Raw genomic sequence first — 27,160 nt, forward strand, 5'->3', positions numbered from 1 at the left:
GCAGGAGAAGGGGATGACAGAGCATGAGATGGCTGGATGGCATCACTGACTCAATGGACATGAGCTTGAGCACACTCTGGGAGATGGTGAAGGACAGGGAAGCCTGGCATGCTGTAGTCCATGGGGTCACAAAGAGCTGGACACAACTGCGCAACAACAGTAACAAATGAAGTCAGTAAGAGAGGAAGCCTGGAACAAAGGAACTATAAAATTGTCAGAAAACATAAGATGACATTAGTAAATCCATACCTACTCAATAATTACTTTAGATATAAATGGATCACATTCTCCAATAAAGACCTCAAGTGACTGAATGGATAAAAAACCAATACCCAACTACCTGCTGCCTATGAGACACACATAGGCTCAAAATGCAGGAATGGAAAAAGGTATTCCATGCAAATGGAAACCAACAGAGAACAAGGGTAGCCACACTTTTATCAGACAAAATGGAAGATAAGTAAAAAATAGTAACAAGAAACAAAAAAGGTTATTATATAATAATAAAGGGGTCAACTCATCAACAGGATACAATAATTATAAATTTTTATGACCCCAGTATTGTAGTGCCTAAATATATTAAGCAAATGCAATAGATCTGAAGGGAGAAATAGACAACAATACAATAACATTAGGGGACTTCAGTGCTCTACTTTCAACCATGGATACACTATCCAGACAGAAAATCAATGAGGAAACACTGGACATGGCTTATATTTCAGACCACTAGGACCTAACCAAAAAATTCCAACCAACAGCAGCACACATACAGTCTTCTCAAACACTGGAACATTTCTTCAGGGTACATCAAGTTAGGTTACAAAACAAGTCTTAACAAATTTAGAAAGACTGAAATCATACCAAGGAATTTTTCCAACCACAAAATATGACACTAGAAATTACTAAAGAGAAAAACTGGAAAAATTCACAAAAATGTGGAAAGTAACACATTTCTGAGTAACCAGTGCGTCAAAAAGAAATTAAAAGCGGAACTTCAAAAAAAATCTGGAAACAAATGAAAATATAAAAAATATATCAAAACTTATGGAATGCAGCAAAAGCAATTCTAAGAAGGAAGTTCACAGCATTAAACACAGCAAAACAAAACAAAACTCAGGACACCTAGCTTTACAGGTTAAGCAACTAGAGTAAGAATACTGAATTAGTAATCAAAGTCGTCCCGACAAAGAAAAATCTAGGGCTTGATGACTTTACTGGTGAGTTCTACTAAACACTTTAATAAGAGTCAATGTCAGTTCTTCTTAAACTCTTTCATAAAATAAAAGAGGGAGTACTCTCAAACTCATTTTACGAGGCCAGCAATACAACAATTACGCTGACACCACAGCCAAAAGCAAAAATCAATAAGTGAGACTACATCAAACTAGAAAGCTTCTGCACAGCAAAGGAAACCATAAACAAAATTAAAAAGCAACATACAGGATGGGAGAAAATGTTTGCAAATCAAATATCTGACAAAGTATCTGTGAAAATCAATAGAAGCCTCACTAAAATGGAGTTGGGAGGCCAGACGGGGGAAACTCAACACAGACCTCTCTACATCAATTACAGAAAGAACTGTCAATTATAGACAAAGCATCAATTACAGGCCCCAACGGGAAAGACAGTATATCACATCTCGTACAAAAAATCAACTACCCCAGGAACTCAGCCAATGAGAAACCATCATCACCCTAAACTCTCACTTTTCCCCAATGAACTTTCATTCAAAACAATCTTTCTCAACTTTCTCATTTTTCTCTATAAAATAATGTTCCTCTACTTTGTTAGACTTGGCTATGGATTTTGCTGTGGCTTGCTTGCCCTATTGCAATTCTCTGGTATTTCCAAATAAACCCATTATTTTTTCTGGAAAAATAACTGACTTTTATTTTTAAGGTCAACAAGTTAATAGAGACAAATAATCCCATTCAAAAAGGGGTAGAGGAGCTAGAGACATTTTTCTAAAAAAAGACATACAGACAGCCAACATGAAAAGGTGTTCAACATCACCAATTATCAGGGAAATGTAAATCAAACCACAGTGAAACATTATCTCACACCTGTCAGAATGGCTGTCATCTAAAAGATAAGAAATAAAAAGTGTTGGCAAAGATGTGGAAAAAAGGGAACCCTTTTGCAGTACTGGTGGAAATGTAAATTGGGGCTCCTACTACAGTAAACAGTATGGAGAGGCTTCAAAAAATTAAAAACAGAACTACCATATGATCCAGCAACACTATTTCTGGTATTTATCAGAATGAAACAAAAACACTGACTTAAAAAGACGTGTGCACTCTCATATTCATTACAGCATTATTTAAAGTAGCCAAGACACAGAAGCAAGCTAAGTGCCCACTGATGGATGAATTGATAAAATGTGTGTGTGTGTGTGTGTGTGTGTGTGTATAACAGAATATTTTTCAGTTATAAAAAAATAAAAGAAATTTTGCCATTTGTGACAATATGAATTGGACCTTGAGCACATTATGCTAACTGAAATAAATCAGACAGAGAAAGACAAATACGGTAAAATCTCACTTATAGTTGGAATCTAAAACAACAACACCAAATGGAACTCATGGATATAAAGAATACTGGTGGTTCTAAGAGACAGGGGTGCAGGGTATATTAAAGGAGGGAAGATGGTCAAAAGATACAAACTTCCAGTTATATAATACATAAACACTGGGGATGTAATATAAAACACTGGTGTCTACAGTAAATAATACCATACTGTATATTTCAAAGTTAATAACAGAATAGATCTTATAAGTCCTCATCACACACAAAAAAAAGAAAATTGAGACTATGTATGGTGATGGAAGTGAACTAAACTTACTAAGGTGAATATTTCACAACATATACAAATACTGAATTGTTATGTTGTACATCTGAAACTAACGTAATGTTACATGTCAATCATATTTAAAAAAAAAAAAAAAGGAAAAGCAAACTAAAAACTCAGAAAAAGGTAACACAAAAAAGGAGAAAAAACACAACAAAGACCAGTATCTCTCATGTATACAGATTAAAAAAATCCTTAACACAATATTGAAAATAGAATTAATTTATAAAAATAAATATACACCATGACCAGGGATGTATATATTCCAGGAATATAAAGTTGATTTAATATTTCAAAATCAACCGATTTAATTTACCATAGTATAAGGTTAACTAAGGGAAAAAACACATGCTTATATCAATCAATGCAAAAAATATATTTGACAAAGTTCAATATCTATTCATGAAAAACCCTTAGAAATGTAGAAATAGAGGAGAGTTTCTATAATATAAAAAGCTTGATAAAGAGTATCTATAAAAATTCTACAGCTAATATTACACTTAAAGGTGAAAGACTTAATGCTTTCCCCCTAAGATAGGAAAGAAAACCAGGACATCTGTTCTCACCACTCTTCTGCAACAAAGTGCTACAAGTTCTAGCCAGTAAGATAAGAAAAGAAAAAGCACCCAGATCAGAAAGGGCAAAAGAAAATTGTTCATATTTGCAGCTGCATAATGGTCAGCAAAGAAAACCCCAAGGAATCTTAAAAACAAAAACAAAACCAAAAAACCCTCCTAGAACATATTAGTGAGATGCGCTGTGCTGTGCTTAATCGCTCAGTCGTGTCCAACTCTTCCCACCCCATGGACTGTAGCCCACCAGGCTCCTCCATGGGGATTCTCCAGCTAAGAATACTAGAGTGGGTTGCTGTGCCCTCCTCCAGGGGATCTTCCCAACCCAGGGATTGAACCCAGATCTCCCGAGTTGCAGGCGGATTCTTTACCATCTGAGCCATCAGGGAAGCCCATTAGTGAGATAGGTCTAGGCAAACAAGTTTTCCAAATCCGTATCACCTCTTTGAAGACACCTTAGTAACCATACTATCTGGTGCCTTGTGTTCCACTGCTTTTTTAGTGCCATAAAACTCAAATATACTAAGTGCTACACAATGTTTCAGTGTTGACATCAAAGTAAATTTTTCTATTTATAATATTCCAAATCTTATTCATTTTTAGAAAGAAAAATCTACAGAAATTTGATGAAGATATTTTTCTTAAAAGAGCTACTTAAAAAAAGAGAACAGCATAAATTATGCTCAAATTTTAAGTCTCCTTGTGTCTTAATATTTTATTTTAAATAGTCCTTTTTATAAAAGACACTGTCAGATTCCTTCTTTTCTTTACTTGTTTTGGCCTAAAACCACTTTTCTAGAGAGGTCTGACTTTCCTAGCTAAAACAGTATCTTTTTTCTTCCCTCTACTCTCTCTTTCTCTCCCTATACTTACTGAGATCATGTGATACCTTTAAATCCTGCAAAAGGTTCACTCACAGAACAAACCAAAGACGGAACAGTCAGTAAGACTCCATTGATCAGGCAATGAGCCCTCCTCAGCTCTTTATTTCTCTATCCTCATCTCCACCCATTCCACCTGCTTCCTCATTCTGCTCTAGCCACACTGTCTTCTTACGTTTAATTTGAACTCACAAGGCATAGTTTTGACTGTAGGGATTTTGCACTGGTTGAGCTGTCTTCTCGGATCATGTGTTTCCCATTTAACTGTCTGGTTAATCCCCTTTACCTTTTTCAATATTTTGCTCATGTGGACTACCCTATTTAAAACAATAAAACTTATCATCTTAGACTTTAGACCCACTCTCCTTACTCTCCTCTATTTGTAAGCACTTATCAGCTTGCAACATACCATATCATTCACAAAGGTGCATAGTCACTGTTTCATGTCTCGTGTTTGCCCTTCACTCCAATAAGAATTTTTATTGGTTTGTTTAGTACTGCATCCCAAGAACATAAAATAATGCCTAGTACATAAATATTTATTAAATGGAATAAATGATGAATAGATATAATAGGCTTATCAACAATTATCATAATTAATTTCAATTAACTTCAGCAATACACTGAAAAATGAACCACTCATTTAAATGCTTTGCCAGACGAGTTTCCACTAATTATTCCAAACTAATAGGTCCTCCCCAAAAGTCATGTTTTTTCACTTAAATCTGGGTAAGGTGCTCCTCTTTGTGCACTCTCCATGTACCTGTGTTTATCTTCTGACCTTTGTTGACGTACTGCAAAAAACTATTTCTTTATCTTTTTCCAAGACCAAAACATGAGCTCCTTGACAGCAGAGCCATTCTTGTTTGCTTTTCCCTCACTGGCATACAGCTCACATCACTTAACACATAACAGGTACTCAATAAATGTTTTTTTGTGTGTGAATAAAACACTTAAAAATATCTACTAAACTGAATTAATAATGAATCAGGAATTTACCTCTTACTTGTTTCCTTAGTTTTTCAATTTCTTCTTTTAAGCTTTTTATTTCTAAATCTTTGCTTGCTGTTAGTGGACCATCAGCAGTTGAATACTGCAGAGCCTGGACAGTCTGCGTTGACTCTTTAAAAAAAGAAAGAATGAGAAATATACCCACATTCTAAAATTGAAAAACTAATGCCAATATATTTCTTTTCTAGGGAAATCTTTACTTAATTCAACTGGTCAAAGCATCTACCCACTGACAAAAAAAGCATGTAAACAGATTAAAATTAAATCACAAAACTCCACTAGAGTTATAATGTCACTAGAATTATAACTATCTACCTTCTAATATAGGTGGTCTTCAGTTTTAAATACTGTTGGTACACTCTGCCAGTGAGTCGACTGGCAGTTCCCTTTCATCCTAGCATAAACTGTCATCAAAATGTATGTCAGGTGATATATGAAAAACTGAATCTGGTGTATGAAGAGAGGTTTAAAGATGTTAATACAAAACATGTAGAAGAGCTGGCCTTCCAAATGTCATGTATGAAAATGGAGGCCCACCTACAGATGACTTGGTTCATCAGCTTAGCTAAAATAGGGATAATTATTTTAACTTGTTGTTCTAATTGAAAGATAAAAAGTACTAAAGAAGCATTAAATATAGTCAGGCATATTTCCAGACACCATCAAAAGAAAAAAAAGAAATGGTCCTAAAATAATTATTCTGCCAGCTCATGGAAAGATCCCAAATAGTAAATTTCTACCTCATCATAATTTTTTTGTTAGCACAAATCATTACTGATCGCTTTAGATCACTAATCTTATGCACACATTGCTTTAGGTAACCTATTACTTATATACATATATTACTTATTTATAAGACTCTGATGCTGGGAGGGATTGGGGGCAGGAGGAGAAGGGGACGACAGAGGATGAGATGGCTGGATGGCATCACTGACTCGATGGACGTGAGTCTGAGTGAACTCTGGGAGTTGGTGATGGACAGGGAGGCCTGGCGTGCTGCGATTCATGGGGTCACAAAGAGTCAAGACATGACTGAGCGACTGAACTGATCTGAAAACTCCAAGGGACTGTGACCTTCAGAAGATGGAGATTTTCTAATTTATATTCATCATCTGTATAGAGAACAGTATCATTATATTCACATGATGGTGGTCCATATTTGTTAATTTGAATTAAAGGTGTAAGATACACCATATTGTGCATTCAATCATGACCTTTCACAACCAGTATTTTTTACACATTTCTTTTTCTTTGGTTTCAAAAACATATTAAAAATTGGTACATTCTGTATTTATTATTTTTAAAAAACATTTTTTCTTTTTTTAAGACATCTAAGTTGAGAGTAGAAAATGGGGAGGCATAAACGTATCCACTGGACATTAGTTGGTTTTTTCCTTCAACAACCCCCACACTGCAGGGTATGGAGGTGCAGGAGGTATCCTTGTTCCTCTTTGCCATCTCTGTCCTTCCCATAAATCCCAGATCTTCTAAAATGCCCATTACCTGTTTATCATAGTTACCCACTGTCCTTCTTTTCATTACAACTCTTTTTATTATTATCTTTAGTGACTTTAACACAAAAGAGACAACCTATCCAGCTGGCTTCACAGGCACACACATCTGCTATGCAGCCACTGTTAGGGCTGTTTACCCAGCAGCTATTCCTCTCTCCAGGTGTTTTAATTAGCGGTCAGGACTTTGAAACAACTATTATTAATAAAGAAAACAAATGAAAAAGTAAACAAAAAATGGGGAATTTCAATGGAGAACTGAAAACTGTAAGAATAAAGCAAATGGATATTCCTGAACTAAAAGAGACAATATCTGAAATTAAGACTCATTGAATGGATTCATATCAGAACAGATATAGCAGATGACAAGACAAATGAACCTAAAGGCAAGTCTATAGAGAATTAAGCACAAAAAAACCTAACAATGGAAGAAATGAGACTGAGAATAAAAGGAATAAGGGACACAGTCTAAGATATATGTAACTGGAGTCCCAGAAAGAGAGGAGATTGTGAATGGAGCAAAAGAAATATTCAGAGATTATGAACAGAATTTTCTAAAACTGATGAAAGATATCAATCAAGTATTCAGAAGCTCAGTGAATCCCAAACAGGATTTACATTAATACAAAGAAACTTTACCAGGTAGATCATAGCCATCCTGCTTGAAATTGAAGTTAAGGAGAAATACTTAAAAACGGCTAGAGTATATTTAAGAAACCAAGACTAACAGCTGACTTCTCAAATGTACTGGAAATCAGAAAACAACGCCATGAAATCTGTAGAGCATTGAAAGAAAACACCTTCCAAGCTAGAATTCTAAACCAGCAAATATTCTTCAAAAATGAAGGCATCTCAGACAAACAAAATCTGAGTGATTGAGTCACAACACATGTAATCATAAGAAACACTGAAGGAAATTTTCAGACTAAAGAAAAAAGGTTCTGGATGGATACATGGATCACCAGGAGAAAATAAAGAATACAAAAAGAGTAAACATGTGGGTAAATAAAAAGCTATTTTATAAATAAATGAGTATAAAGCAAGAATAAAATAAAAGTATTGAAAGGTTTACAACACAGAAACAGGTAAACTATAAAACAACGACATAAAGGGCTGTCATAAGGGTCTGATACTGTTTGTGAAGTGGTAAAATAAAACTTATTTAAAAGACATGTAAGACCTAATGGAAAAAAAGGGAGCTGAATATTGACTGAATATTCAATATTCAAATAGACAGTAAATATATGAAAAGATATCAACCTTATTACCTACAAGGAAAATACAAATTTAAAATCATAGCAAAACTCCAATATACAGACATCAGAATGGTTAAAATTTTGAAAAGCTGACAATATCTAGTTCTGATGGGGATATACAGTAAGTGAACTCCGGGAGTTGGTGATGGACAGGGAGGCTTGGCGTGCTGCGATTCATGGGGTCGCAAAGAGTCAGACACGACTGAGCGGCTGATCTGATCTGACACAGATATTCAGACCATTTCATCCAAGGTGTTGTTGTTGAACATTTGAGTTATTTCCAGATATTGACTATTTTAAACATGGTTTCTGTGAATGTTGTTATATATTTCTTTTGATGGTCATATGTACTTATTTCTCTTGGATATCTACCTAGCAGTAGGATTTCTGGGTCATGGGATAGTGTATTTTCAGCTTTAGAAAATGTTGCAAAGAGTTTTCAAAAGTGATTAATTGTATCAGTAGTTTCGCTAATAATGTATGAGTTTCACTTACTGTATCATCATTGGATAATTTGTTTTAGTATTTATGTACAGTATAATACTATACTAAGCAGCAGTTTTAAAAAAGGACACACTACTGATATACACATAACATGGAAAACCCTGTTACCAAAAAAATAGACACAAAAGACAATATACTGTATGAACATGCATACTGTATGAAATGTAGATACTGTATGGCTTCAAGAAAAGGTAAAATTCATGCTGAAAAATTCTGAATACTGTTTACTTCAGAGTTGTAGGTTACAAACTGGGAAGAGAGCATGATGGAACTTGATGCTATGCAAGAAATGTTCTGTATACTGATTGGGGTGGAGGTTACATAAAGGTACACTAATACAAACATTTATACGGAGTACACCTTAGAATGCTTGTCCACTTATGCGTATCACCGTTTAAAAGTCAAAACTGAGTGACATCAGTGTCACATCCCTGTGAGTCATTCCTTTTTCCTCCCCACTTCAATTTACAATTAATTGGATATCCACAGCTGAACAAAAGTGCTTCTGCACTGCACCCACATCTGAAAGTGGGTGGACTGGACCTTGGAGGAGGCTGCAGATCCAAGGTACTGGCAGCAGTGACCTCTCGAGCAGAGGAGGTAGAAAGTGAAAGTGATGAGTGAGAGCAAAGTGACTGCGATGAGGGCCACAGCTGGAGGATTTCTGAAGGGGAGGGGGAGGGTAAGAAAGGAAACAAGGCAGGCAAAGAGAAATGAAGGAATGCATTTCCTGCTGTCTGTCCACAAACCTCTGGGTTCTTCCACCAAAAAGGTCCAGGTACCAAGCATACACTTCCTAGACTCTGCCAACAGCTTTTACCATGCACACACTCCGAACTTTAGTGGTGAGTCAGCTTTGGGAAGAGAAACCCAAAATTTGTGCTATAGCGCCACCTTTTGGAAAGCAAAAGAACGGCTTCTGATTGCCAATCTGTTGAATTAAGGGTCAAAGGAAAACTTCACCTAAAAAGAAAGGTGTTTGCTACTTCAATGTTATGGCAGAGACACATTTCATGAAACACTATGAAAACCCATGTAATATAGTATCCAAAAAGGAAAATGACAATTTTCTAGGCAACCGTCTCAAAGATACGGAATACTGCAGTATTTATTATTTTGCAGAATTCAAAATAATTACGAAGAAATTCAACAAGCTACAAGAAAACACAGAAAGGCAACTCAGTGAAGTCAGGAATAAAATTAACGAATAGAAGGAGCACTTACTAGAGAGACTGATATTACAAAAAAAGAACAAAACAATAATCCTGGAGCTGAAGAACTCAATAGGTGAGAGGAATACTGGATTAGAAAGCACTGGGAGTAGAACAGATCAGATGGAAGAAAGAATAAGCCATATGGAGGACAGGAATTGAGAAATGATTCAGGTGTAAGGGGAGTGAGAACTAAGTTTTTTTTTTAAAGTGAAAACTGACAAGAGTTATCAGACTGCATTTAAAAAGTAAAATAAGAATAATAGGTATACCAGAAGGAGAAGAGATGGAGACAGGGGCAGAGAGTTTATTTGATGAAATAATAACTGAGAACTTCCCAAACCTGGAGAAAGAACTGGACATACAATTCTATGAAGCTAATAGAACACCCTGCTGTCCCAATGAAAAAAGATCTTTTCCAACACATTTTAGAATGAAAACTATCAAAAGTCAATACTAAAGAAAGAATTTTAAAGGCAGCAGGGGAAAAAAGAAAGTATCCTACAAAAGAATCTCCATTAGGTAATACGCAGATTTCTCAGCAGAAACTCTGCAGGCCAGGAGAGAGCAGAATAACATACTAAAAGAATTGAAAGATAAAAGCTCCTAGTCAAGAATACTCTACCTGGAAAAGTTATTCTTCAGATATGAAAGAGAAATAAAGGTTTTCCTAGACAAATAAAAGCTGAGAGTTCACCACTGCTACAAATGCTGAAAGGCATTCTTCAAGACGAAACAAAAAAGATGAAAGTACACAAGGCTCTGATCAAGGTAACAAATACAGTCAGAATTAGAAAACTGGAACTGTGTTTTAGAATAGTGTGTTAATTAATTATAGCATAAATGTTAAAGGAAAAGAGCATTAAAACTTACTATAGCTACTACCATTTGGTAGCAAATTCACAGCATAAAAAGTGATCATTTGTGACACTGAAAATATAATAGGAGATGTAAACTGATGAAACCTCTGTAGGTGAGTGAAGATGGGCTCCTATCAGCAGTAAAAGGACTAGTCCATCAACTAGATATTTTATGTAAATGTCATGGTAAAGACAAAGCAAAAATTTAGAGGAGAGACATGACATAAAAAAGGGAACAATGAGCACATCACCACTGTAAATCATCTACAAAGGTAGACAAAAAAAGAAGAAAAAACCCAAGGGAGACACAAAATAACCAGAAGGCAAAAGATCAGTGGAATAATAAGTCCTTACATACCAATAATCACCCTAAATGGACTGAATGGATTGAATTTACCAAACGAAAGGCACAAAGTGGATGACTGGAAAAAAAAAAGTTCCAACTATATGCTGCCTACAAGAGTCATTTCAGCTCTATCAACACAAATAAGCTCAAAGTGAAGGGATGGAAGATAATATTTCAGAAAGCAAAACAAAGTGAGTGTAGCCATACTTATATCAGACAAAATATACTTCAGCCAAAAACGGCAAGACAAAGAAGGTCATTATAATGATAAAGGGGTCAACACATCAAGAAGATATAACAACTGTAAATATATAGGCTCCAAACAGCAGAGCACCAAAATATATTAAATACTAACAAACCCTAGGAGAGAAACAGACAACAGAATAATAGTAGGGGACTTCAGTACGCCACTCTCAGCAATGACAGATTATACAAACAGAAAATCAATAAGGAAATGTTGGAAATGAATCATCTTAGAAAAATAGATTTAACAAACATATATAGAACATTCCATACAACAGCAGCAGAATATACATTCTTCTCAAGTGCACACAGAACATTCTCCAGAACAGATCATATGACAAGACAAAAAACATATCTTTACAAACATAAAAAGACTGCAATCACACCAATTATCTTTGCTGGTCACAATGGTATGAAAATAGAAACTTATAAAAAGAGGAAAAGTGAGAAGATCTACAAACATGTGGAAACTAAACAACATACTTCTGAACAACCAACGGGTGAAAGAAGAAATGAAGAGGAAAAAAACTCAAAACTAATGAAATTGGAAATATGACATCAAATTTGTGGGATGCAGCAAAGCGGTTCTGAGAAGAAAGTCTATTGCAAAAAAATGCATATATTAAAAAATTAGAAATATCACAAATAACCTAACTTTACATCTCAAGGAATTAAACAAGAAGAATAAATTAAGCCCTTGGATGGCATCACTGACTTGATGGACATGAGTCTGAGCAATCTCCAGGAGTTGGTGATGGACAGAAAAGCCTGGCGTGCTGCAGTCCATGGGGTTGCAAAGAGTTGGACATGACTGAACTGAACTGAAAGTTAGCAGAAGGAATGAAATATAAAGTTTAGAGCTGAAAGGAATGAAACAGACAAGAAAAACTACAGGAAGGATCAATCAGATTAAAAGCTGGTTATTTGAAAAGACAAACAAAAGTGACAAAACTTTCATCTAGACTAAGAAAGAAGAGAGAAGCTTCAAACAGAGTTAGAATGAAAGAGGAGACATTACACAGGATGCTGCAGAAATACAGAGGCTCATAGGAGACTACTATGGATAACTGTATGCCAAGAAATTACATAACCTAGAAGAAGTGAACAGATTTTTAGAAACAAAACTGACCAAGACTGAATCATGAAAAACTAGAAAATCTGAACAGACCGAGAATGAGTAAAGAGATTGAATCAATAATCAGAAACCTCCCAAAAAGAAAATCTCAAGACCAGATGGCTTCACTGATGAATTTTACCAGTCATTTTAAGAAGAATTAACATCAATCCTCTTCTTTTCCAAAATACTGAGGAGGAGGGAACACCTCCAAACTCATTCTACGAAGCCAGAACTACCTTAATACCAAAACCAGATAAGGAGACCACAAGAAAACCATAGTTGTCCCTTGAACAACACCACTTTGTATTACTGCACAGGTCCATTTATACACAAATTTTTTTCAGTAAATATGTACTACATGATCCCCAGGTGGTTGAACTTGTAGATGCAGAATCATGGTTACAGAGGAACAACTATAAAGTTATACACAGCTTTTGGACTACACAGGGCTTGTGCCACACACCCCGTGTTGTTCAAGGGCCAACTGTATTAACCAATATCTCTGAAGAATATAGGTGTAAAGTTTTTCAGTAAAATATTAGCAAAGCAAATTCAAGCACACATTAAAAGGATTATACATCGTGATCAAATGAGATTTTTCCCTGGCATGGAAGAATAGCTCAACACACAAAAAACAATAAATGTAATGTATCACATCAATAAATTGAAAGATAAAAATCACATGATCATTTCAATAGATGCAGAAAAAGCATCTTAAAAAATACAACATCCTTTCATGATGAAAACCCTTAAAAGGCTGGGTACAGAAGGAACATAACTCAACACAGTAAAGGCCATATACAACAAACCCACAGATAATATATTCAATGGAGAAAACCTGAAAGATTTTCCTCTAAGATCCAGAACAAGAAAAGGATGGCCATTCTCATTACTCTTATTCAATATATAGTACTAAAATTCCTAGCTATAACAATTAAGCAAAATACATAAATAAATAAATAAAAGGTATTGAAATTGCAAAGAAGTAAAACTGTCAGTATTTGCCAATGTGATTTTATAGGTATAAATCTCAAAAAGGCAACCAAAAAAACTTTTGGAACCAATCAACTATTTTGGTAAAGTGTAGGATACAAAATTAACATATAGGAATTAGCTGCATTCCTTTACACAAATAATGAATATTTGAAAAAGAAAGAAAGTACAACTATCCCATTCACAATAGCATCAAAAGCAAGAAACTACTCAGGAATAAACTTAACCAAGCATGTGAAAGATATGTACAATAAAAATGACAAGACTTTGCTAAAAGAAACTGAAGAAGATACAAACAGAAAGCATCCCATGTTCACGGATCAGAAGAATTAACACTGGTAAAATATACATACTACCAAACCCATCTACAGAATCAACACAACTTGCATCAAAATACCAAAAGCATTCTTCACAAAATAGAAGAAACAATCCTAAATGTCTGTGGAACCATGAAAAACACTGAATACTGAAAGCAATTTTGAGAAAAAAGAACAAACCTGGAAGTATCCCGATTTCAAACCATATTACAAAGCCATAATGTTAAAAATAGTAGTGTACTGGCACAAAACAGACACAGAGACCAATGGAGTAGAGAGCCCAGAGTTAAATCCCAGTATATACAGTCAAGTGATACTTGACAAGGGAGTCAAGAACCTAAGGCGGAAAAGATAGTCTCTTCAACAACTGGTGCTGGGAAAACCAGAGAAACACATGCAGAACACTGAAACTGGACTTCTAACTCGTACTACTCACAAAAATTAACTCAAAATGTTTCAAAGACTTCCATAAGATCCAATACCATACGTTTCATACATGAAAATGTAGTAAAAAAAAGCTCCTTAACACTAGCCTTGGCAATGATTTTTTTGAATATGATGTCAAAAATACAACAAAAGAAAAAATTTAGTAGACTACATCAAACTCAAGAGCATCTGTATAGCAAAAAAAAGAAAAAAAATACAGAATGGCAGGAAATTTTTGCAACTGTCCATTGGATAAAGGGTTAATATCCAAACTATATATAGAACTCATACAACTTCATAACAAAGAAGCAAGCAATCTGAGTTCCAAAAGGGCAGAAAAACTAAACAAACATTTCTGCAAAGAGAACATTATAAATGAGCAACACGGCACATGAAAAGATGCTTAACATCACTGATCATGGGAGAAATGCAAATCAAAACCACAATGAGATATCACCTCACATCTGTTAGAGTATCTAAGAAGAGACATGTGTGGGTAAGGATGTGGTGAAAAGGGAACCCTTATAGACTCTGGAAAACTATATGAAGGGTCCTCAAAAATTCAAAAATAAATCTACCTTAAATATACAGCAATTCCACTTCTGGGTATACATGTAAAGAAAATGAATATAGATGTTTGAAAGGTCTGAGTTCAAGACAAATCAGCGAATGAGACTGGAAACAGTTAATTTATTAAGAAAAATAAAACCAGGAGATAAAGTGTTCCAAAAGCCAAGAAAAAGTGCTATCAGGAGAGGAATATGATCAACTGGGTTAAATTCTGATAGGCTAGAAGATGAAGGCCGGGAAATAATCATTGGAATTTGCAACACAGGCTAGAGAAATGAACTAAGGAAAAAAAGTAGGATTGCTGGGCAGCATCAAGATCTTAGTAAATTTGAGATTACTTTTCAGGAATTTCAAGTGGGATTAGCTGGCATGGTGTATGTTTTCGGTAAGCAACTTTCAGCCACATAGTTAAATGCAAAGTATATAAACATGGTTGGGGTTCTGCCAAAGGAGTGTAACTAACAGAAAGAGGAGCAATAGCTGTAAGAGTGTATGTAAGGGTATAATTAAGATTGACCAAGAATGAGACCTGACGGTATAAGGGGAATAGGGAAAGGGTGACAGAATTATAGGTAACGGTGGAATTGAAGGACAACACATAAGACACCAGAGAGAGTTAACTAGAAAATTACGAGCAGGAATATACAGAAGGTTTGCTTGAAATTGAGATTAATAAAGAATTTTAGACACTGTAATCTAAGATATATCTTACTACCACCAGAAGGAGTGGCAGAGGTAGGGTGGAGAACAAGCTCACTGAAAGTGAAGAATCAACAAAGAAGTCAGACTATTAAAAGGTTCCCTAATGTGCATTTTAAAATCACCAGATATTACAACAGGGGTGACACTGTAGAGAACGACAGTTCACTAGAAGCTAGAATGTTTAAGGACTGAGGAAATATGGTAGGGAGTCTTATATAAAGTGCTACTATAGGATGAGAAGGGCTCCGTTTTCATTAGTAGTATTGAATACTACTTTCCTCTCCCCAGAGGTACTTATTCCCACAGATTTATATACATAAATATGTACGTGGGGGAAACAAATGCTATTTTGTTGTTTACTGTTAGTTTTGTGAGTTTACGTGAGTGGTATTAAACTGTATGAGTTTCCCTGGTGGCTCAGACGGTAAAGAATCTGCCTGCAATGTGGAAGACCTGGGTTCAATCCCTGGGTTGGGAAGATCCCCTAGAGGAGGGCATGGCAACCCACTCCAGTATTCTTACCTGGAGAACCCCATGGACAGAGGAGCCTCGTGGGCTACAGTCCATAGGGCTGGAAAGAGTCGGACATGACTGAGCAACTAAGCACAGCAACACAGCATTATACAGTATTTATACTGTATTCTGCATAAATTTCACTTTTCCATTTAATAAAAAAAGTTCTTTTCAAGATAAAACAATCACTTACAATAAACAGTTTCTACACTGTGAATCCAATACAAAAAGGGAAAACATTATCTTTAAAATATATTTACCTTGAAGCTTTCTACTAAGTTCAAGTTTTTCCTGCTCAAGGCGCTTAATTCTTCTTTCATAAGCTTCAGTTGCTAAGTTGTTATCTAGAGTCCTCTGCACATTAACATCGAGATCCAATGGTGTGGGACCAGCTGTAACTCTTAAACAGCTCCGATCAGAAAGAACACTGAAAAAAAAAGGGGGGGCGGAATATGGGTTTACACTGAAATAATAAGTCTGAAGAGAAAAGATAACCTTTTGAAACTGTTCATTTAAAACATGGATCTGAACATCTAGTTACAGCTAGCCATCTGGAGTGATTACAAAATACTTTTTTTTTTTTTTTCAAAATCACCATAAACAACCTTTTGGAAGCGGGGGCTGTGCCACATGGCTTTCAGGATCTTAGTTTCCCAACCAGGGATCAAACCCAGGCTACTTGCAGCAGAAGCACCAAGGCCTAAGCCCACCAGAGAATTCCTTAGAAGCATTTTTGAAAATAAAAACTTAAATAGTCCTAATTATCTTGAATTTATTCTAGTAACCATAAATTATAAAATGAAGCTTGCTGAAGGATTACGGGTAGCTTAAAACAATGTGACCACCTAAGTAAAACAGCAATCAAAAGCACCAACCATGGTCCTCTGTGGAATTATAAAATGCTTTCATAAGCTACGTATATAAAATGTTTCATAAACAAAGATACACTGCTCAACACAAGGAATATAGCCAATACTTTATAATTACTATAAATGGAGTATAACTGTAACTAGTATGAATTAGTATATCGTATATCTGTAACTTGTGTATCAACTATACACTTTGATTAAAAATTTTTAAGTGAAATGCTTTAACTCAATACAATTTAATTAAAAACATTTGAAGTGTTGGACATTCAGCAGTGAACAGAACAGACAAAATGTGCCCATATAGAGGCTTTTATTCCAGTGGCAGAGACAAAAATAAACAAACAAGGAAAATAACTCAGTACATGGCAGTGTTAATAAGCTAAGAAGAAAACAAAAAACAGGAAAGGAAGGCAACTTCATTTCCCCTTTCTGCCTTTTGAAATAAAGTATTGAGGGGGAGTAAATTAAAATTTGGATAAAGTGGTCAGGAAAGTCATCACTCAGAAAGTAACCTTGAAAAAGTCCAGAAAAAATAAATGGCCCTGTCAAGGTAATATGAGAGGAAAGACATTACCGGCAAATGGAATAGAAGTACAAACACACCATCAAGTGTACTTCAATAAAATAAACCTAATACAAGAAAAAAAGAAGTGCAAAAGTCCTGAGGCAAGAGTTCTCTGGCATGTTCACAGGCCAGAAAGGAGACCTGTGGGGCTGCAAAGTGAGCAAGGGCAAGAGTAGTAGGAAATAAAACGAGAAAGAAAGTGAGCCTTGTTGGGTCTCATTAAGAACTCTGTTTGGAGTTAAGATATGAAGCCACTGGAGGTGGGGGCAGTGAGGATTGGTCCTGCACAGGTGAGTGACATACTCTCACTTATCGTTTAGCAGAAATAGGTTCGGAGAAATATAAGAAATGACATTATGAACATCTGAAGTAGGTGATTAAGAGAGATTCTGAGTAGAAGAGAGGCCTCAGCTGGAAATATACATTTTAGAAGTCATCAGCAAATACCACCTAGGGGAGCATCAGAAAGTAAATGGAAAAGATTCAAAGACGAAGCCACAAGCCACAGGAAATTAGGAGGGATGTGGAGAATGAGTGGGAGTGGCCAGAAAGACAAGGATAAATGAGGCCAGTGTTCTGGAAAGTGTTGTAACGGAAAGGAGCTGTGGCAAGGAGATGAGACTAAGCAAATAAGGATGACTTAAGGATGACTAGGACCAAAGAAATGACCATCCAATTTAGCGCAAGGGAGGCCAGCAGTGACATCGATAAAAATCAGTTTGTGTCAAGTGATGGGAGCACAAACTTGACTGGAATGGTACCAAGAAAGAAGAGGATGAGAAAAATGGACAAAGTCAGGGCAACAGTTTTAAGTAATTCTGCTGTATTGAAGAGCATAAAAATGGTTGGTAGCAGGTAAAGAAAGTTGGATTAAGAGAGATTTTTTTATTTTGCTTTAAGATGAAAGAAAAACCTACATTTTGTGAGCTGATGGAAATGGTCTGTTATGCAAATTACACAAAGGGGAAATTTTATGATGTAACAGCAACACACTAGAGTAGGCAAGAAGGAACAGAAGGGATGGGTGCTAGGTAGGGAGCTCATCTCACAGAGTCATACACATAAAGAAGAGTATATGGGTCTAGAGGTATGTAGGCTGTAAATGAGGTGATGCGGCTTGTGGAAGCTGTCTGCTGACGGCTCCAATCTCTCTGTGAAAGGGGAAGTGAGGTCATCAGGTGAGAGTAAGAATGACAGAGGTTTCACAGGCAAAGTATAAAGTAGGAGATAGTTACCTAGGAGAGTAAAGAGTGAATACACTAGGGTAATACAGTATATTTGCCAGGCAGCAACAAGGGGCACTTGGGATTGGTAATCACAAACTTAAAGTGAGATCAGTAAGAGTACTCATATATTTTTCTCTAGACAATCTAAACTGCACAGGTACAGGCAGAAAACTGAGCTGTAATAAGGAATGGTAACCAATGTCATAGAATGAGATAGTCAGGAACTGAGAAGCACCCAAGGAGTGACTGTAATCATTCTCAATGAAGTTTAAGGAAGGGTAAGGAGGAAACAGGGCTTCCCTTGTGGCTTCAGCTGGTAAAGAATCCGCCTGCAATGCAGGAGACCTGTGTTCCATCCCTGGGTTGGGAAGACACCCTGAAGAAGGGAAAGGCTACCCACTCCAGTATTCTGGCCTGAAGAATTCCATGGACTCTATAGTCCATGGGGTTCCAAAGAGATGGACATGACTGAGTGACTTTCACTTTCACAAGGAGGAAAGACATACAAGTAGAATGAGGGTCAGTGGAAAGAGGGCTAAGATTGATGGGCTGAAAGACTGATATTTGGAACCTAGAAAATATTTCTTCAATAGCCTAAGACTCCTCTAATTCCTGTTCCATTGCTAACAGATTCTGAGCTCTCTCTGTGTTCTAGTTTTTCTCCCCTCAAAATGAGTTAAGATTCTTATATTAATATGTCTTATTCACTTTGTAATGTCTAACTTTTCCTAGAAGCAGCTTCAATCTATTAAAATTTTTTTTTACTTATAAGGCTCTCTTATGCATTATAGTTTTAAAACCTCAATTCATTTTTAATTTGCTCTAAATTATCCAAATCACATTAACTTTTCAAACTTACCAGCTACTAGTATATGTAAAACCAACAAATGGCAGATGGTGACCAGAAAAGGCAGTATGTGTTGGTGGGGGCATCGTTTCCTAAAGAAGGAAGAAACATCTGGTAAAAAATGAATAACTATAAACTGTAGACTGGGCTATAAAAATTCACTGTCAACAATTTACAAACACTGATAAGTTTGGTCTAGACGTTTAGTGATAAAAAAATTTAGACCATAAACACTGCTACTGTAGAATTCTAATTAAAAGAAAAGAAAGATTTAAAGTCTGATGGATACCGAGAGTACAAGCATTATTCATGTATTCCATATATGTGAATTTGCCTAGTTGTTAAAATTTATTTGTAATCCCAAACCAATATTCACAAATACTTTTGTAGTTATTTTCAGATATTTGCAGAGCAAATAAAAATTTGCACTGCCCTACACACATGTTCCCAGCCAGAGCGGAACAAGGAGATGCTCTGCCCTCTTGTTTCAGATCTCATTCAGTAAGCAAGCGGTTTTTTTCAAGGTCTACATGTGCCCTGACAACTGTTGAAGTGATAAATGGTAAGGTGGCCTATAAAATTACTTTATAACCATATATTTTTTTTAAAGCAGAGAGACAGAACTTCTTTAAACAATCATACTCACAGAATTCTTTAAACAATCATCATCCACATCAAAATTCGACGTGTCTGTTGGGCTACTAACTTCTGGAATATAAGGTGCTTCACAGTTTCGAATATTATCCCAATCAATTCCATTGAAAAATGGGTGCTTCTTAAAGTCTTCTATTCCATTTTGACCAAGTCGATGTTCTCTGCTACAGATGAGTCTTCGAATAAGATCCTTAGCATTTTCAGACACATCACTCACTTGAGGAGGAAACTGAAACCTCTCCTAAATAGAGAATAATAGAAACAAAATATAAATCACTAATTTACTAAGTAGGTTGATGCTAACACTGACCTTCTTAAATATATATATATATATTTTAAAATATCTAATAAATATGTACTGGTACAAAGTACTGACACTAAAGGAGATTCAAGAATAAATTTAAAAGGATCATTTTCCTGAAAGAACTTTTCATATGTAACTTAGTCATATATGTACTACAGAAAGAATAAGTTAAATGTAAAAACACCTTAAATGCTGTCAAAATAAAAAGAATTCACTAAATGTAATAGAATTTACATAATCAATAGTATATCTGATTATGATAACGATTATGATATTATGAAATCATAATCAATATTATGATATTGATTATATGATAACATTCATATAAGTCACACACTAATGATTAATACTAAACATTTGTAAAGAATGTAACATGTACTACTAGAAGTATGTTACTTGTTTAGCTCATTTAATCCTCAGAGCCACTGTATTACTCTAATTTTATAGAAAAGGAAACAAAGAAACAGTTAAAACAATTGCTCAAGGTTACATAATCAATGGTAGAGCTAGGATTTGAACTGAAACTGATTCCAGAATCTGTGCTCTCAACAGCCATGCTACAGTACAATGACTTCTATCAGAAATGCTTTACATGCTATTGACAACTTTGCAGCTATTTCTTGTTTCCAAACTCTTGATAACTACTTAGCAGATTATCTTTGCAGCCAGACAGAAAAGCATCAACTTCGTAAAACTAATATATATATTTGGGGCTTCCCTAGTGGCTCAGTAGTAAAGAATCCGCTTGCGATGCAAGAGACCTGGGTTCAATTCCTGGGTCAGGTAGATCCCCTGGAGAAGGAAATGGCAACCCACTCCAGTAGTCTTGGCTGGGAAATCCCATGGACAGAGGAGCCTGAAGGGTTACAGTCCATGGGGTTACAAAACAGTTGTATATGACTTAGCAACTAACAACAACTATATATATATAGCAATTAATTTTAATTGTATTACCACAACAAATTAAAAAGAACAGATTAGCACTCTCTTTATGGGCTATTCCTATTCATATTCTAGGTTTTTGCAATTACTCACAATCTTCTGAGACTGATAATCAGAGTCTCCCACTTCTTATACAATCTATTTCATTTGGTATTAAATGGATTAAAATTTTATTCTTTCCTGCTGTGCATCTGGACTGTTTCCAATGTTTGATGATCATAAATAATACTGGGATAAGTATTCTCACACATATAGCTTTGTTCTGTGAATATTCCCTCATGGTAGATTCTTAATATTGAAGGTGCCCAACCAAAAGTTTTAACCATTTCTTTCTAAGGTTGTTGATGAATACTTACAGACTTCTTGACAGAAAGATTATATCAATTTACATCCCTATCAATGATGTCTAATCTAACACTGTTCTTTTCAATGGATCATTTATAGTACAGAGTACTATTTTCTTTTCATCTTTACCAATTTGACAGGGAGAAAAGTATACCATTCTTATTTTAATTTGGATTTCATCTATCTATTATTATTAAGATTAAGCATTTTAAATGCATTCTAGTCATGATTATACTGATACTATAGTAGTAATGATACATTGTCTGCTCATGATCTTTGTTACTCTACTGGAGAGATCATTTAATTGTCTACTTATTAGCATCTCTGCAAAATTACAAGATGAGGACTAACAATTTTATGCATAATTTATAGATTTTTTAAAAATAATTTATGGATTTTGATTACTCATGTTGGTCATGTTCCCTGCTAGCATAGAAATTAGATTATTTATTGTTTTTGGAAAATTATTATCTTTTTAAATATCACATTTTAATTTTATTATATGTATTATTTGCCACACTAATGTGAAAAATAGTAAAATATACTAACTTTGTGATTCATGATTTTTCCATATGTTTCCACCAGAGATTCTGCATAAAATGGTGTTTCTCCATAAAGCATTTCATACATACAGACCCCCAAAGACCACCAGTCACACTCAGGTCCATATCTGCCTTTTCCATCTTCCATGGCTTGAAGGATTTCAGGAGAGATATAATCTGGAGTTCCAACAGCCACTGAGGATTGGACCTGAAGAAGTTCACATTGTTAGTAATCAACCATGATATATTAGAAATAAATAATTATTTTAATTAGAAATGTTTATATTTACATAGAAACACAATAAGCACTATTTCATAACAACTTCAATTTTGTCATTATCTGAATTTAGTCTCCTTGTGCATATAAGTTAAAATATATATAATCACCACACCAACAAGTTCTCCAGATTTTTAACACTATAGAAATGTTTATTATAGCTGTTACTTAGTTGACTACACTTAGAGTAAAAATACATGATTTGAACACCACAGCCACAAACCACAAATTGAATATTTATATTAGAACATTCTTATTATTGATATTATCTGTCCAACATTGCCATATATTAAGTGGAACTTTGAAAATTTTACAATTAATTATGTGGGGGAAAAAACAGAAACAAACCTGGCTACTATTATAAGCAGCTTGGAGATTAGTTTAAAACATTTTAAAGATAATCTAACTAAATAAATGTTAATAATGTCCTGCAAACTATTTATTTAAAAAATTATAAAAGGGGAAAAATATTATTCAAAACACTGAGTCTAAACAGAGAACATACAATTATGGCAAGGTGGCAACCCACTCCAGTGTTCTTGCCTGGAGAATCCCAGGGACGGGGGAGCCTGGTGGGCTGCTATCTATGGGGTCGCACAGAGTCGAACACGACTGAAGCGACTTAGCAGCAGCAGCAGCAGCAGCAGCAGCAGATATAACTAAGAAAACAACAGCTAAAAACAGATCCTGGGCACATATCTTTTAAGGTATTCCAAAATAAAAGAAAATTAGTTTTATGTATGTTTTTAGAGAACATACCAAGAAATGAACATTCTCAAGATAAAATAATGGTTAATATTCTGAATTTCCTAAAGTACCATTCTTAATAATTATTAGAACAGACTTCTTTGGCAATACTGAGATTAAGTAACTTGAAAATTCTTGAAAACTCTTAAAAATACTAGATAAAATATAACAACCATTTTCTAAATGTATATATAAATAAGCCTTTAAATAAAGAGACATTCTTAGATATATGTAATCAAGAAATGATTGGAAACCAGGGCAATAAGCATTAGAGCAGGAGTGCAGTTGGGAAATTGTGTTCATTTTCTAGGTACTTAACTTTTAACATATACATAAGGTCAAGAAGAAAGATCCTGTGCTTACTTGAGGTTTGAAGTAAAAGCCTGCCCCATATAATCTTTATCCTAAAAGGTGTGTGTGCGTGTGTGTGTTAGTCAGTCAGCCATTCGCTTAGTCGTGTCTGACTCTTTGTGACCCCAAGAATTGTAGCCCGCCAGACTACTCTGCCCATGGAATTCTCCTGGCACAAATACTGGACTGGGTAGCCATTCCCTTCTCCAGGCCTAAAGGGTATATTGTAAGTAAAAAGGTGAATTACAAAATCTGCCATTCAGCAGAGAAAGACAGTGACATATATGAAAAAAAAATTCACTCCTTTAGAAATTCATAACTTTTAGGTCACATAGTCCCACCATTTGGGATTCTAATGCACAGGACTTCTGTGATTCAGAAATTCTCAAGCCAAGAAACTGGCATAATACTGGCATCAGCTTAGGTGCCCCTAGAAAGCTTCTCATAACAGATTCAAAACTACCTGGAGGATACATGCTCAAACTTGGCCTCATATAATTCTCACACATAACAATTCACTAAAAGATGAGTTCAGAATCCAATAATATAACTAAATGAGGAAACAGTCCATTTATGAGCAAAAGCCAGAAATCCAAACAAACAACACAATCAGACCTCAAAAAATTATCAATTCCATGTCATAAAATAAGTATGTTTAAAATTATTAGATAACAAAAAATCTAAAGCATATGAAAAAGCTGAAAAAAACAAAGTCCTAGAATGGAAAAAACTAGTTGTTGACATAAAAGATATGAAGAAATAAAATCAGATCCACATCTGTACACTTTGTTAAACTACAGAGCACCAAAGGTAAGAGATTCTAAAAACCTATGGAATAAAAAGAGATTTTCTACCCAAGAAATGATGATTAGACAAGAATTATTAATGCTAATGTGACGGTTAGAAGAAAATGGAATTGTATTTTTCAAAGTGATGAAACAAAGTAATGGTCAATATTATATTCCCCACCCACCTAAATTATAAAACAGGAATGAGGATTAAATAAAGATATTTTCATACAAAGAATGAGTGAACTACCACGTATAGACTCTTTTAGTTAAACAGGAGTACTAAAGGATATACTTCAGAATCAAGAAACATAATCCAGAGAAAAGAATGTGATACTAGAGGCAACTGTGAACAAAGATAGTAGTAAACTTTAACATGCACCTAAATGGTGATTAACTGGATAAACTAATGATGAAGAAAAGGAGAAACAGGGCAATAAAGAGGAAGATGAAGATGAGCAGGAGCAATAGAAATAGGAGATGGGGGAGGAGGAGGAAGGAATAACTACTCAAAAGATGAAAAATAAGATGGAACTCAAATACCAGAAAACAACAAGTTACTTAGGGAGTGATTAGGATTAAAATGTTCTGAGTTTCTTTGTTTTCTATTTTTTATTTCTTATTTATTTTTTAATTATTGTTTTCAATTGTGGTAAAATACCCATGACATAAAATTTACCATCATAACCATTTCCAAATGTATAGTTTGGTGACATTAAGTACATTTACACTGCTGTGCAACCATCACCACCATCCATTTATAAAACTCTTTTCATCTTACAAAACTGAAAATCTATTAAATAATAACTCCCCCATCCCCTTCTCCTCCCAGACCCTAGCAACCACCACTATAGCTGCTATGAATTTGACTACTCTAGGTACTTTATACAAGTGAAATTGTACAACAATCTGTTCATTTGTGTCTGGTGTATATCGCTTGGCATGTTTTTTAAAAGGTCTATCCATGTTGTAGGATGGATCAGGATGTTCTTTTAAAGCTGAATAACGTTCCAATGTATGGATATACCACATTTTTTTTCCCATTCATCCAATAGTGGACACCTGACTTGCTGACATCCCTTGACTTTTGTGAATAATGGTGCTGTGAACATGGGTGAACAAATATCTCTTTGAGACTCCGCTTTAACTTCTGTGGAATATGTACACAAAAGTGGAACTGCTAGATCATAGGGTAATTTTATTTTCAGCTTTTTGAAGAACTGTTACACTGTTTTCCACAGTGGCTACAGCATTTTACATCTCCATCAGCAGTGCACAAAGATTCCAATTTCCCCACAACTTTATCAAAACTTATTATTATTTTTTTTTTAGTAGCCATCCTAATGGTATGAAGCAGTATCTCTGTGGTTTTGATGTGCATTTCCGCATTGACTAGTGATGTGGAGTCATTCGTCTCTCTTCTTAGGAGAAACATCACTTCAAATCCTTTGTGTATTTTGAACTGGGTTGTTAGTCTGTTACTGAGTTGCAGGAATTCTTTACATATTCTGGATAATTACCTCTTGTCAGACATACAATTTGCAACTATTTTCTCCCACTGTATAGGCTGCCGTTTCACTATAACAACTGTATCTTTTGATGCATAGAAATTTTTAATGATGATGTAGTCTACTCATCTATTTTTGTTGTTGCATATTGTCTTCTGTCATATCCAAGAAATCACTGCCAAATCCATTACCATAAAACTTCTCCCTCTGCCCATTAAATGTAAGTTTTAACTCTTACACTTAGGATTTTGATTCATTTTGAGCTAATTTTTGTATATGATGTAAGATAAACTAAGTTTTTTTCTTTGATTAGGAATATGGGGAAAACTAGATTTTACATAAATGATAAATGATAAAATTCTTAAGATAAACATTAAAATATTTGAAATAGAATGTGTAACTTCCAAAAAGGAAAAAAAAAAGAAATAAAAACAAATTTGACCCAGCCAACAAAAAGTAGGAAAGGGGGTAGGAAGCATGATACAAACAAATAAGCAAAATTTATAGTAAAATAGTACAAGATACTAGAAAGAAATACAAACAAATTAATAATGAAATTCATAAATTATTAAGTTCACCTATCAAAAAGCACCATTATCACACTAGATAACAATACCAAAATAAAAATTTTTTTGAAAAATCAGCAATAATCTATTTAACGCACCTAGACATAGAAACTAAGAAATGTTTTTTAAGAAAAAGGATGGAAAGATATGCCAGGCATATGCTAAACAAAAGAAAGCTAAGGGAGCTGTATTAATTATCAGTCAAACTAGATTCTAAGGCCAAGATGATTATTATGATTTTTAATCATGGAAGAGCAATCCTAAATAATGCGTAACTAACAACACAGCTACAAAAGAGCTGTGAAAATTACAAGGGAAAATGAAGAAATTCAACATCATAGTAAGGATTTTTAAATAATAAGTAGATCAGAAAGAAATAAAGGTAGTAAGAATACTAAAATTTTGAACAACAAAGTTTACAACTTTAATCTTATTACAGAAATCTGTAACCAAAAGTTAGAAAAAGATTCATAATTTCAAACAAATATGTAACAGTTAAAAGAACTGGCCCATGAGGAATCAAAACATAATCTTGACAAATGCTAAAAAACTGCTAACAAATAGATCCACTCTTCAGTAAAAGAAAACTTTCTATAAACACCAAATAAGTAAATATTGTACTATGAATACTAAAAGGCACACTTCTAAATAATTAATGGTCCACAGAAGAATTCTAACTAAAGCTGGAAAATATTTAGTAAAATGCTCTAGGTCAAAACTTACAAAGAAAAAGTTAAGCATAAATAAA

General features: G+C 34.8%; 1 protein-coding gene across 18 annotated transcripts in view; it reads right to left on the reverse strand.

The window, feature by feature from the left end:
- Nucleotides 1-27,160, reverse strand: part of CDC42BPA (CDC42 binding protein kinase alpha) — a 296,769-nt gene that overhangs the window by 113,980 nt on the left and 155,629 nt on the right. For 17 of the 18 annotated variants that reach the window (XR_003514893.1, XM_027564634.1, XM_027564633.1 and 14 more), the window contains exons 7-11: nucleotides 22,183-22,383; nucleotides 20,035-20,283; nucleotides 19,401-19,480; nucleotides 16,142-16,308; nucleotides 5,301-5,423 (exon numbers count right to left, since the gene is read on the reverse strand). Coding sequence is in view for 17 of the 18 variants with exons in the window: in XM_027564634.1 (XP_027420435.1) it covers nucleotides 5,301-5,423; nucleotides 16,142-16,308; nucleotides 19,401-19,480; nucleotides 20,035-20,283; nucleotides 22,183-22,383 (820 nt within the window). In the remaining variant the exon portion in view is untranslated. The remainder of the gene's footprint in view (nucleotides 1-5,300; nucleotides 5,424-16,141; nucleotides 16,309-19,400; nucleotides 19,481-20,034; nucleotides 20,284-22,182; nucleotides 22,384-27,160) is intronic. The other variant, XM_027564637.1, reaches the window with a different exon arrangement.

Source organism: Bos indicus x Bos taurus, chromosome 16, assembly GCF_003369695.1.
Source record: "Bos indicus x Bos taurus breed Angus x Brahman F1 hybrid chromosome 16, Bos_hybrid_MaternalHap_v2.0, whole genome shotgun sequence".
In the NCBI taxonomy this organism is placed as follows: Eukaryota; Metazoa; Chordata; class Mammalia; order Artiodactyla; family Bovidae; genus Bos; species Bos indicus x Bos taurus.